At 46.1% G+C, this 13,721-nt stretch overlaps 2 protein-coding genes across 2 annotated transcripts; one reads left to right on the top strand and one right to left on the bottom strand.

Moving 5' to 3' along the window:
* Positions 1 to 122: 122 nt before the first annotated feature.
* On the top strand, positions 123 to 4,060 carry LOC115446161 (elongation factor 1-gamma). The gene is made up of 7 exons (XM_030172726.2): positions 123 to 283; positions 400 to 549; positions 652 to 718; positions 2,228 to 2,679; positions 2,844 to 2,986; positions 3,130 to 3,299; positions 3,666 to 4,060. The coding sequence occupies exons 1-7, from the start codon at positions 200 to 202 to the stop codon at positions 3,944 to 3,946; spliced, it is 1,347 nt and encodes a 448-aa protein (XP_030028586.2). The 5' UTR covers positions 123 to 199; the 3' UTR covers positions 3,947 to 4,060.
* Positions 4,061 to 5,302: 1,242 nt separating this feature from the next.
* On the bottom strand, positions 5,303 to 10,610 carry LOC115446166 (serine/arginine repetitive matrix protein 1). The gene is made up of 4 exons (XM_037437690.1): positions 10,527 to 10,610; positions 7,414 to 10,120; positions 6,979 to 7,186; positions 5,303 to 6,518 (listed from the first exon to the last, which is right to left on the bottom strand). The coding sequence occupies exons 1-4, from the start codon at positions 10,608 to 10,610 to the stop codon at positions 6,416 to 6,418; spliced, it is 3,102 nt and encodes a 1,033-aa protein (XP_037293587.1). The 3' UTR covers positions 5,303 to 6,415.
* Between the last annotated feature and the right edge of the window lie 3,111 nt (positions 10,611 to 13,721).

Here is a 13,721-nt window from a genome sequence, read left to right on the forward strand (position 1 = left end):
AACTAAAATAACTCGTAGGGTTAATGATTCTCAATGGAGATAGGAATAAATTATAGGAGCGAGTATTCTAAATTCATACCCAGAATTCATTCCACTTAAGTCAGTTTACACCTTACCATCTGTTTTTAAATTAAATGCCATTTCAGATGCATATACCTGAGGTATATACTAGGTCTAATACTTGTCATCTGTCACAGTAATGTCAATGTCAAAGGCCACCTTACCCTCCCTCCTGAGCCTTCCTTTCCCCTTTCCTTCCGAAACATCAACCATGGCGGCCGGGGTAAGATAATATTTTACTTGTGAATATCGTACTAATCTGTGTTATATCTTACATATTAGCAACGGCGAACGATGTAAGGGTAATTCTTTTATCGTGTGATATATTTATTTTTACAGGTACTTTATACTTATCCGGAAAACTTCCGTGCCTATAAGGCGTTGATCGCCGCCCAATACTCCGGGGTGGACTTGAAAGTATCACCGGACTTTGTATTCGGTGAGACGAACAAATCGGAAGCGTTCCTGAAGAAGTTCCCGGCGGGTAAAGTGAGTGTTCGAGCGGCGACCGGCCGACTCTTGTGTGTAGTTATCGCGGTGTACTCTCATATGTTTTGTGACGGTGACGTGTAATAGCGCTGTATATTTTAGGTACCCGCCTATGAAAGTGCTGACGGGAAAGTACTGCTCACGGAGAGCAATGCTATTGCCTACTACGGTGAGTACACCATTATGCATTTATACGCTTTTCTTTTGAGTGACTTGCTTGCAGGCTGGTAATATTAGATATTTATTTGGTCTGAAAAGCTAGTCCCTCGCACAAGTTGTTTTAATAAATAAAGTATCTGCGTGAGAGGAAAACACGTTGATCACTGATTCGTGTCCGGACACTAAATGGGTGTTATTTACAAGTGAAATGTAATCTGAGTGCATGTTGTGGATAGGCTCATTCTTTTAGGTTCGGCTTAGATTTCTCTATTATAATATATAAAAATAATTGATTGAAAAAACAGACTAACTGGAATCTAATTCTTGATTCTACATAAAATAAATTTAACTAAAACTATGACTCCCTAAAGCTAGATTTTCCAAGTGTATCCAAAATACGCAAAGCCTGTATCTTGATCTAATAGCGCCAAAGTTAAATTACACTAAGTCTTAAGGATGAAAGGAAGAATAAGGTAAAATATTGAAGAATATATAATTTTCAATATCTTAACCCTTGTCTGTTTTCACATATATATGGATATATTTATCTAAATTAAAAATTGTATTATGTTCAATTAAGTTATTGTATGTATGTACAGTCATATATCCCAAAGTTTCTGAATAAAAAAAATTGCAAATGCTTAGTTGGTACAACTGAAGAAACTCAAGGGATCCAACATTGCTTTTCATTGTAAAGTTTTCATTATACTATGGAATCAAAAAATAAAATTGAGTACATCAGCATAATGAGTAACTAAGGTCAAAGTTTCTTTAAGTCAATGCAATCGAACACTAATTTATTTATTTATTTATTTATTGAATAACACACCAGTGACACATGCATCTATAAATCACAAATAATAAATAATAATACAAATTCTGATACATATGACTATTAAAGGTATGCACAGCATTCTCACACAAATAACATCAAGATAGAATTACAAATTAAAATTACAAAATAAAATAAAACCAGAAAATACTATAACAAACATAACAGAGCCTTGTTTCGGGAATAAAAAAGAGTGGGTACAAAACAAAAACAAAATTTGAAAATAGTAACAATAAAAATTAAATTATAGTAACTATGAATTACAATAAAAATGTCTCAAAAACTAATGGCATGAGAGTGGTCTAGGAAATGAGGATATTACTTGTATGTTTTCCATCAAGATTAATTGTTAGAATTAAACATGTAAGCTTAATATATCATTGGACAAAATATTTATGGTGAAAAATGGGAGCACTAGATGCCCCTCTGTCTACACACTTTGGGAAAAAATGGCCTGAATTTGTGTGTAATAACTAAAGTGGCTGTTCATAATATTGTGCCCTAGGTGTTTGGGCAGCATTCAGTCTTTGCTAGAACCTCTCTCAAAATGTTAACACCAACTACAATGCTGATAATAAGTATGTACTCCCATTAAATACGACATATTTTGTTTTAATAGAGAGGCATATTATAAGTAGATAATGTTTATTATAAAGAAAGACATTGTAGAGTAACTTTATATTGTAGTATCAAACGATGCGTTGCGTGGTGCCAACCGTGAAACACAAGCGCGCGTGTGGCAATGGGCGTCGTGGGCAGACAGCGAGCTGCTTCCTGCGTCGTGCGCGTGGGTTTTCCCCTACCTGGGCATCATGCAGTTCAACAAGCAGAACGTGGAGCGCGCGAAGGCGGACTTGCTCGGCGCGCTGCGCGTGCTCGACGCGCACCTGCTCACGCGCACCTTCCTCGTGACGGAGCGCGTGTCGCTCGCCGACATCGTGGTGTTCAGCACGCTGCTGCACGCCTTCCGCCACGTGCTGGAGCCGGCGCTGCGTTCGGAGCTGGTGAACGTGACACGCTGGTGGCGCACAGTCGCCGCTCAGCCGCAAGTGGCCGCCGTCGTCGGCGACGCGCCGCTCTGTGCCGAACCACCACATTACGACCCTAAGAAGTTCCAGGAACTCGCACACCCCAAGAAGGTATGTGTTTGCCCCTTGTGTCTAAAACTATTTTATATGGAAAGATTTCTAATAATTTTAAACTGTTCTTGGATTAATAACCCAAATACAATATTTTTATTAGCTATAAGTTTTTTGAGTCATTGCAATCTGGTAGGTTCATGGAGCTTGTTTGTATGTGACAGGACTCTAAGAAAGACAAGAAGGCTGAGAAAAAGGAGCAAACCAAAAAGAAAGAGCAAGCTGCAGAGCCTGCTCATGATGATTTGGATGAGCTTGAAGAGAAACCCAAAGAGTCAAAGGATCCTTTTGACTCCATGCCTAAAGGGTATGTGATCATTATTCACACAAAACCAAATCAGATATCATGTTTTGTTACATGTAATTACTATTATTAACACTACCATGACACTTCTTATTAAGGAATTTCATTGAAGATTATTTATATTTGAACTGATTTTTTTTTTTCAGAACCTTTAACATGGATGATTTCAAACGTTTCTATTCAAATGAAGACGAAGCCAAGTCTATCCCCTATTTCTGGGAAAAGTTTGACCCTGAGAACTACTCCATCTGGTACGCAGAGTACAAATACCCAGAGGAGTTAGCCAAAGTATTCATGAGCTGCAACCTCATCACCGGTGAGTTTGCTCCCAATTAATAGTTAATATGTGTCCCTAAACCACTAGTATTCACCAACTAGTAGAAGACAACTGGCTCTAATCGACGCGACAAATGCTGGTTAATGAATAGCCAAGCCACTGTCTACACTGTCCTGTCTGACATCTATCATATCCCATAGTACATATATTACTTCACTCGCTTGGGACTCGGCCCTGAACGGCTTGGGCATTCCCCATACTCAAATGCTACTCAATACTTACTTTTGTTTTGACACTTACTTTGCTGAACTAATTCACCTCACAGATTTGTCAGGTAGTGGTTTGGCGTCATTATATTATATTAAATAATACATAGTTTATAAAGTAAGTCGTTGTGTTTTACAGGCATGTTCCAGCGGCTAGACAAAATGCGCAAGCAAGCGTTCGCGTCTGTCTGCTTGTTTGGTGAAGACAACAACTCCACCATCTCAGGAGTGTGGGTGTGGCGCGGCCAGGAGCTCGCCTTCCCCCTCTCCTCTGACTGGCAAGTGGACTACGAGTCATACGACTGGAAAAAACTAGACCCAGCCAGTGAAGAGACCAAGAAATTGGTTGCCGACTATTTTTCGTGGAGCGGCACCGACAAAGCGGGTCGCAAGTTCAACCAGGGCAAGATCTTCAAGTAAACGCCCTCGCCGGTGTATACAACTCGTGCATTTATTTGTGATGCTCTGATCCGTGTATCGGTAACTCATTTTTACTAAAGCCAACTTGTATATTAAATTAAAATGTTTTATTTACTTGTACGTTTTATTAATGCATCAACATTCCTATATCATCCTATTTTACTTCAGACTTACTAATATGGTGATAATTTGTAAAGATGTTTCTTAAAGTAAATAAAAATAATTTTAACAAAAAATTAAACCGCCTTCAAAAACCACTCAAAACCAAAAAATTATTTCACAAAACAAGTATATATTGGATACCAATTTTGGAGTCGATGCCTAATTAAAATTGCTAGTTAAGCTAGATAAATACATTAACAAATATACGAAAACAATGTGCTGCCAGCGTACAAAGTCAGATCGTCACCGGAGATGAAGTAGATGAATGTTAGATTTGTTTCCATGATTTGATAGGCATAAAAAAACGCTGGAAAGCACAGAAGTTCCATCTAGCCCCTACAAGGTCCGTGTTATACTTAACAACCCTAGATGTTATGTGCATACTGTTTACCACGATGTTGCGCTCGTCATGCCACGAACTACACTCCCAAAGTACGTAATGAGCAAACTTTACATATTTGTAACCAGGTGTAGAGCATGGGCACGCAGCCTACAGGAGAACTAGTGGGACTGGGTAAGTCAAAAGTTATTGAATCTTATCTTATATCATTTAATATTTTGTAGATGTGAATAGAAATATAAACGCCTGATTAGTCATTACCTCTCAAATCTTCAAAATACTTAGCTGTCCTTGGTCTCACGTGTCATACCGACTACCGCCGGTCCCGCCGCCCTTACGCGTTGATAGAAGCTTCCCCAATAACGTGTAGAACTCGCGAACTCATGTACTTCCCCGCACACGTAAGTACGTGGGGAGTCAGACTGTCGCTCGCCCGGAAAGAAGACTTCGTCTTTCTGGGCGAGCCACGGTGGTGATTAAGGACGCGTGGGGCATAGAATTACTACAATCTGCGGGAACATCCGCGACAAAACCTACCGTTCTTGTGTCAAGAAACGATACACTCGCATAAGATGTCGAAACAAACTACGCTGCCGTTTTTAGATATAGGGGTCCGAGTTGCAATAGACGGTAGGGTTTTATTGTTGGTGGAAGACCAATGAGCGCCTGCGTTCAACGCAATTACTTATATCTTTATGAAGCAACATCTCGATATGGTTTTAATTGTAATAAGTTATAGCGTATAAGTTATAAGGTAAACTGTACAGCGAAGAATGGCGCCCAGCGGATGTTGAATATTTTAAAAACAAAGTAAGTAAGTACTGAGTAGCGGCAATGATAAATGAAACAAAGTATTTGAAAGCAAAAATTCATATTTTTTCAGGTTTCAGACTCTTGCCTAAACTGACAGAATTATTTTTAACATCATTTACATACATTTCTTACATATTATTGCATAAAATAAACTCTAAATATTACAAGAAGAATAAGAAAATTGCTAAAGAAAACATTGCGAGCGGGAAACTAGAGCCGACCGCGGGCTCGTGTGTTACATTCAAACAATCTAGCGACTCGAGTGCGTCACGGAGGTCTCAGCGCGTGGAGTGTGCAGCGAGTGCGGACACGGGCCGGCCAGCTGCGCAGTCCAGAGTGCGCAGTACACCCTGACCCCACACCCCACGAAACGGCGTGCAATGCTCCATGGTATGTTTCATCCAAACTAGAACACAACTATACATCTAGGTATCACATGCTCATTGTCTACCAGAATCAAAAATTCTTGCATCTTCCTTCCTCAATTTAGTAAGTAGGTATACGATTAATAATTATTATAGCTGCAATTAATATTATTAACTCATCTTTATGCTGATTGTTTTACAAGAAAGCTCCACGCTGTGAGTACGTTACGGTACAGCTGAAAGTACCAACGTTAAGATATTCAAATTTCAAAGTAGGTACGCAATAATCAATGAACACAACATCCTTATGGCTAAACGCAATTACATCTTTCGCTGGTATGATTTGAAGAAGAGACCCAACGCCCTCTTTTCCTGTCGTACGAATGTATGTTGACATGCTTTATTAGTGTATAATTGTTTTTATTCATACATTTTATCTGGCCGCGGTACGTGCTACGCTTATATCCATGTAAAGAGAGGACTTAGAGACGATACAAAAGGCTGCAAGACCGCGAGCAGCGCGCACGACTTGACTCATTTTCAGCAGCTGAACTTCGAAAAGGCAAAGTCGACAACGAGACAGTGGCCAATGGAGATATACAAACGACTATATAAATATAATACATCTAATGAACGGGGTAAATTTACATCTCAAAAGTGATAACATCTCTCTCGAGTCAATAGAGAATATAATTTATAAAAGATTGAAGTGGTGCGGTGTCGCGGCGAGTGGCGCCGCAGACACTCAGTCGGAAGGGAACAGCACGTTATGCTTCTAACTTATTGGCGTCAGTTGAAGGCGTGGTGGAGGGTATGCGCGGGGTGGTCGGCCGCTTCCAGCTCCCCCGGGAACGACGTGCCCGGCCGCGTATCCTCCGGCGGTGACTCCGCACTGCACATACAAATATGCTACAACTATTGCACTAAGTTAATTTGTCAGTTTTTGTTAGATCATTGTGTGGATCATCAAAATATCAATGAATGAATCATTTTTTTTTGTTTTTATTTTATTTAAAAAAAATCCACAGCCCTTAATACTAGAGTAACACAATCTAATACACTTATCTTAAGGCCAATAACGGATTTACATTTTGTTTACTCGTTTAAATAACAGGCAGTCAAAAGTGGGATAGTGTCTCTAGAGGAGCATATATATGTGTGTGTGTGTGTGTGCCATACTTAAGACATGATTCTTCGAAATCAATAAGCTAGAGTCAACGAGTGTAACTATTGCCATAATGGCTCGGATTACAGTTTCGACCATGCTAATGATATGAGAAATCCATGAAAATCCGTATCCGAATACCTTAGTAGCTTTCTACAACTCCTACGATTGTACAAATGATAGCTACCTGGTATGCGCCATGGGCCGTGTGTGTGCGTGACATTCGCAGCGGCAGTGCTCGGGCTCCACGTAACTAAACACCACGCCGCCGCCCGGCGCCGCGCCCGCCGCCACTCCGGCCGCGCCGCCCGGAAGCGTCTGGATTCGCTTAGGTTGCTTGCGCCGCTCGGGGACCTCCTCAAAGTCGATCCACTCCTTTGGCCGCGACTCTGCGCCTGTTTGTAGTCGCACGTCATAATTATTGTGTTGTATGACAAGTCACACACATTCACACATGCAGGTTTATGAAACTAAATACTTAACTGAAAATAGTTTATTTCTCTATAATACGTAACATAAATCAGCAGAACTCTGTGCATTTATAGGAATGGAATCACGCGTATAAACTACGAAGTTAGAGGCATAGCTAGTTAACAATACTTAAATATCAAAACAAGGGTACCGTCACCTCCGCTGCGTGTGCGCGGTCGCGAGGGGCGTGCGGCCGGAGCTGTAGAGGCAGGCCGAGGCCGGCGCGGCAGGCGGATGCGCAGCTTGTCCGCGGCGGGTGCGGATGCGGGCGGCGGCGCGGGGGCGCGCGGCCGGGGCGCGGGGGGAGGCGCCGCGCGCGGCCGCTCTACCGCTGACACGTGCACACCGCCACGCTCGCGCACCGGCACCATCGGTAGCGCCACCGGCCGCTCCAATGGCAACGTCGTGGGCACATACGGTAGCTCCTCCTCGAATGACTCCTGCACAACCAACCCGCGACGCTCTACCTCGCTGCCGTCGCGTGGAGCCGCCGCTTCTGAACTCGGCTCTGATTCAGAAGAGTCACGCGGTGGGTCGGTCGCGTCGGTCGCCCCACCTGGAGCTGCGATTTCACCAACCTCCCCGCTGCCGACGTCCCTGGCAGACGTCGGAGTTTCTTCGCCGTCACCAAAAGCGGGAAACGTACCTGAAATCTCGCTCGTCACGCTAGGAGTTTTGGTTATGCTGAACTGCGTACTGAACACTTGCTCGCGGCTTCCAACGTGTGTCGTAAAAGTCATTCGCTCTTTTCTTCTCTTCCGATCGTCTTCACCGGAGGGTGGTGCTTCGACTAGCTCACGGGACACCTCTGTTGTATTTTGCATTACGCGCTCGCGGATCGGGCTTGCTTCAGCGCCGTCCGCCTCGTCGCGACCCTCGGCTGGCGGCGTAGATTCCGGCGCGGGTTCGAGCCTACTGACCGTTGGTTCTGGAGATCTTTCGCAAGTCGTTGACTGTGGAAATTCAATATCTGCGACTCTCTCGGTCGGAGACCGCAAAGGGATGATAATGCTTCCATCAGGGAGCACCGTTCGCTGGATAGGTTTAGGTGCAGTGCGGATATTGACAGGCTCGGTGGCGACGCGCGTCGCCGGTGCAGACGCGGGCCGCGGTTGATCACGCGCCTCGGCGGTGATAGCGGGAGTGGGAGTGGCGCCGGAAACAGAGGCGCGCTCGCCATTAGGCTCACGATGTGCGCTTGCCGAGGCCGGCCGCTCGTCGGGCGGTGTATGCAAAGGTATATGTATGATGCCATCTCTCGTGTCTTCGTAGTACTTGAGCTTCTCGCCGGGGCGGGTGCGCTCCGGTGGGACGGAGGGTGCGAGTGACCGTTGCGGCGGCACCACCGGCGAGCCTTCGCGTGAGCTCGGTGACGGAGACGTAGCGCTTTTGCGCGGTGTCCGAAAAAGCGACAACACCGAACCACGGATCTTGGTAGTAGAAGTTGGAGTCGCCGAACGATCCCGACTTTTGCTGCGCGAACGACCTTCGGTTAGGCTACGCTTGCGCCGGAGTGCCTCGGAGGGGGAGTCCGGGGAAGCGATCGTTTCTCGTGACTTGAACAAGGAACAGAACGATGATTTTCGGGAGACAGGCACGCCGGCTGGCGACGGAGTTCGACTTTCCCGCGGTACTCGACGGCGTTGTTGTGCCGGACTAGTTGGCGCGCGCCCCACCAGTTCGGTTGGTCTCGAGGCCCGCGCGCCCGGCTCAGGCTCAGATGGCACAGGTTCGCGCACCGGAGGCGCCCGTTCCACTTCGACAGGCGCAGGCCTTTTAACTTCCTCCTCCTCTTCTCCATAGTCCTCATCCGGTTTGAGCTTGATTCTAATAACATTTTTCGTTCGGTTACCACTCTTATAGACTTCCGGTTCTGAAGGCTCTCGACGTAATTTCGGCCTCGCACGGCGTTCCTCAACCCGCGCCCTATTATCTGTCTCTTTGCGTACTTTCTCTGGTTCGGCCGTGGCGGTCGGTGGGGAGACTGGAGTGGTCGGTTTAACCGCAGGTGGCGGTGGCGCGACTACTGTCGCACTCACTATTGTAGATGGTCCAGGAACGACGGGAGCTGTCACACGTGCACTTCCACTTTCGACAGTAGCCTCGGTGCGGACCTCACGGCGATCACGCGCATCCACAGTTACAGTGACGGGGATGGGTGGTGGTGGCGGGGCCGTAAGCTTAGCTATTTCGAGCAGTCGCTCCTCGACCGCAGCCGCACAGATTTCCGGGTCATTCTCGATCGGACGCGGACCGCAAAACGAGGTCTCGAGTAACATTCTATGCGGCGACGGCGACCGCGATACTCCCGACACGACCGAAAGCCGAGAGGTGCGGCTCAAGCCGGAGAGCGCCGAGTGCGCGGAGCACTGCGAGCCGACGCTGGAGAGGCGACTCGTGCGGCCCGACACGGCCAGCAGCGCCGCCTCCGAGCCCTGGCTGTCCTTGCGCGAGTGGCGGCGCTCGGCGGCGGGCGGCGGCGCCGGCCGGGGCTCCCCCGGTGCGCCCTCCAGGAAGGCGAGCTCCTCGGTGGAGGAGCGCAGGTCGAGCGCGCCGTCCTCACGGAAACCGAGCTCGAGGCGTGCGCGCGACTCTTCGCCGCCGCCGCCCGCGAACAGTGCCAGCTCCGGCGAGCTGTCGCGCGAGTCCTGGTGGCTGGAGCTGGAGGCGCGGGAGATGTCGATGCGCGGCGCGGCGGGCGTGTGCAGCGCGCCGAGCGGCGCCAGCGCGCCCGCCGCCGGCGTCGAGTGCGACCGTGCACGCTGCTCCGGTGGCGCGAGGCTGTCACCGCCCACACCACAGCTTCTGTCTTCACGTATCTCCGGCAATCGAAAGGCTTGTTTCGTCTCCGGGCTCGACTGTGGACCGTAATTCCATAAACATGACAAAGGAACTATTGAAACATATTTGACAGATTCTTTGAGATATGTGAGCTTTAGCCAAACAAAGTCATGAAGTAGAGCGGTGGCGGGAATATGTTATAATATTATTCGTCATTAATTTATATACTACTGACTCTCCAGCGAAGAACTTGTATCGTTATTGATCATGTTAATGTAAAAATATTTTTTATTTATTTATTTCATAAGTATATACTAATATTTATCGGTTGACACATGATTCCTTCATCGCTCGGAGTCGACAGACTCGGTAACCGTACACGGTTACACGTGGCGAAAGCTCGGAAGAAAAGCCACGGTGGCGCGTGACAGAAAATGCAAGGGACAAGAAGTAGAGAGAAAAGATACATACGGGCTGTCTCACCTCGTCAGACACGTCGTGGTCGAAGGAGGCGATGGGCGCGGGCCCGCGGCGCGGCTGGCGCTCGGGCGCGCCGCTCGCCGCCATGGGCCGGCGCCGCGGCGGCTGCGGGGCCGCTAGCCCGCTACTGACGCCGCATGCCGACGCGCTCCGCTCGCCGCAGCGCTCGCCTCAGCCCACGGCTCAGCTCTCGCCTGAGCCCGCGCTCTGCACACCCAAGCCACCGTTACACACCACACTCACTAACTCCACAAAGATTCTTCTTTCATTACTTTCAATGCTCAGAAGTCCACTTATTAAAAAGAAACCGTAATTATAGAGTCACTAAGCAGAGTTCCACATGATGAACTTTGTGATGTTTTTTAAATGTCAAGACGGACCGCAGTATGGTAAGCACTTGAATTGGACTTCTTTTAAAACATACCTCACGCGCCGCAGTGTATCCGCTCTTGAAACTTGCGCTACTTAACAATGATAACTCAAAGGCTGTTTTTAATGAGGCTCAGTCTACATACGGAGCGCACCTATCACAATGGTTCAATCAAATAGCACCTTATGAGCCCTATAATTAGACCGGGGGTGAATGTTCGGTCAGCACGGTCGGTTTAACGCGTCTAAAAAGGCATGCGAACGGCGCGCCCAGTTAAAAGCACTATGGCAAGGCGCATGTAGAGTCGCTGAGTGGCGGCGCCGCGCGACAGACGGCCAGGGTGGCGCGGCCGCTGAGCAGGGCGGCGCCGCGGCGGGCACGTACCTGGTGGCGAGGAGATCATCGCGCGGCACCGCGTCGTGTCGGCGCCCATCGACGTACGTTGTCCGCATGCGCCGCACCCGCGCATGCGCCCCACCCTTGTGCCCTAATTCCTCGCCCTATATATCATGAGTATTTTGTTATAAATTATCGGGCCCCTTGTTGAACTCGTCAGCGGCACGCACGCGAGCCTCGGCCGCGGCCGTGCTCCTGCGATTTGGACGCTTGTCGGTAGAACAAACGCGGAGAAGGAGAGGGCCGGCGTCGGGTCGCGGCAACGCTCGCTCGCCTCCCGCAGACTCCCCGCACGGCCCCGCTCGCCACCCGCTACCGTCCGCCACAGCACTTGCTCCCTATCGATTGTTTTCAACATGCAATGACACTTGCATTGATGACTTCATTGAATTCTGCACTACGTGCTGTATGGTTCGATTTCTTAGCCAAAACATACGAATAATCTTTGTGTATGCACAATCACAATATCAGCTTCCATATCAATTGATTGAATCTTTTACCTATGGCCCTACTTCTGGGAATGTTAGGTAAGAATTTGGTAACCTGATTTGGGTTTTTATACCGGGTCTTGAAAAAAATGCATTGAAAGAGTAGCGACAGAACCCTATTAATAACGTTGTTTTGACGATAAAGTGCAATTACCACTACCTACCGACTCAAGGGGCGACTGGACGGTTATATTGGGGTGACCGGTCTTACAACCCAGCGTTAAGTCACTTGGAAAGATGTTATATAGTGAGCATATAGTGACCGTTGGGTCGAGTCTTTTACGCTTTATATATCCTACGCTGTATATGCACACAACGGATTAGAAGCAGCTTCGGTTCTCTCTGGCAGCTGTCTACTTTGCCAGCACAACCAACCCTGTGCAATGCACTCTTGGAAATCCGTCGATAAAATCTATCTATCTGTACATTAAAAAATAAAATACCAAAACCCGGTGTGTCTGTACATTGAAAGAAAGGAGTTGGCTAAAAAGCTTAATAGAACGCAATCTATGATTTTTTTTGTCTGTTTTTCTGATTGTTTATTAGACAACATCTTCAAAACTACGAAACTGTTTTCTATGTATCGGGGCTCTTTTTTTGCTCCCGTGCGGGGTTCGCGCTGGCTACGGCAATGTAAATCTATTTGGAAGTTTGATATATTTCTATTTTCTGTGTAGATTCTAGACGAGCTACACTCAACCTGCGGCCCGTCAGGCTTTCCCTTCCGAAACTTTGCAAGTAAACCACCAGACAAAAAAATATAATAAAGAAACTTTACTCAAAACCCACTTCAGCGGTATAGTGACCTTATAAGAATAAAATTATTCACTTAGTAGTAAATACTTTTTAATTAAGTATGATTAAGTATATATTTTTTATTATTTTTTAGACCATAACTAAAATGTCTATGTGGCCTGTGTATAAAGAAAGATTGAGTTCGACTACTCTAGACGAAAACATGGATAAAAACAAAAATATATTATAAGAAACTTTTCATCCAGAAAAAGCGCAACTTTTTATTACTCACGCAAAAGACTTCGATATATTTGATATTTGTGTGTATATCATAAACATAAAGACAGAAGTTGGAAGGAAGATTACACTTCTCGTGATAAACCCGAATATAAAGATCAATTTTTATTTCAATTCAAGTATTATTTGGATTGTAGCGGGTTTTGGGCTCGATTTTTTTTTTGTTGGTATTATTAAAATCATTATTAATTCCTTTTTTGTTAGTTTTGAGACGTTTAAAAACGTTAGTATTTAGTATACTAATTAGTACACCAGGTATTTGATAAATTATTGAATGATTAATGAATCCTTCCTAGGCGAATTTCGGCCACTACGGCCTATCTCAATGGAGATCAATCAGGTACGCAGGAGATATTGTGGTGTATAAGTTTAATGTCACTCTTATAGTCTGGTGAGACGGTCTGTCATTTTTAAGATGGACAAACCCATTCATAATTATTTTTGGCTCGACCCGGGATTCGAACCCATAACCTCAGCGCGCTAGTCGTACACATTACAACTACATCACCGAGATAGTCGATAGTATTGAATGATTTAACGCGGATAAACGATTTCTGTGTAACAATGCTTCTGCGCGGAAAAAATATTAGTTTACATGTAATGAAAAGTGGATCCTGTATGATAATTGGAAGCACTCGTCGCAATGACTGAATCTTGGAGAACTAGCCAAACCTTTCGCTAAACAAAAATTCACTCAAATGAAACTACAGTGTTTGATGGATTTGTTTGACGGTGTTGTTTACTACACCTTTCTAAAGTCTGGCCAAAAGATTACGGCAGATATTTTTTGTCAGCAATAGCAAACCATGATGAAGGAACTAGCGCTAAACAACTGAGGATGGTCAATCACTCCAGGCCACTGCTGGACAACTAGACCTCACACTGTACAACAGAGGGCCGCTAAACTAGACG

Source organism: Manduca sexta, chromosome 11, assembly GCF_014839805.1.
Source record: "Manduca sexta isolate Smith_Timp_Sample1 chromosome 11, JHU_Msex_v1.0, whole genome shotgun sequence".
In the NCBI taxonomy this organism is placed as follows: domain Eukaryota; kingdom Metazoa; phylum Arthropoda; class Insecta; order Lepidoptera; family Sphingidae; genus Manduca; species Manduca sexta.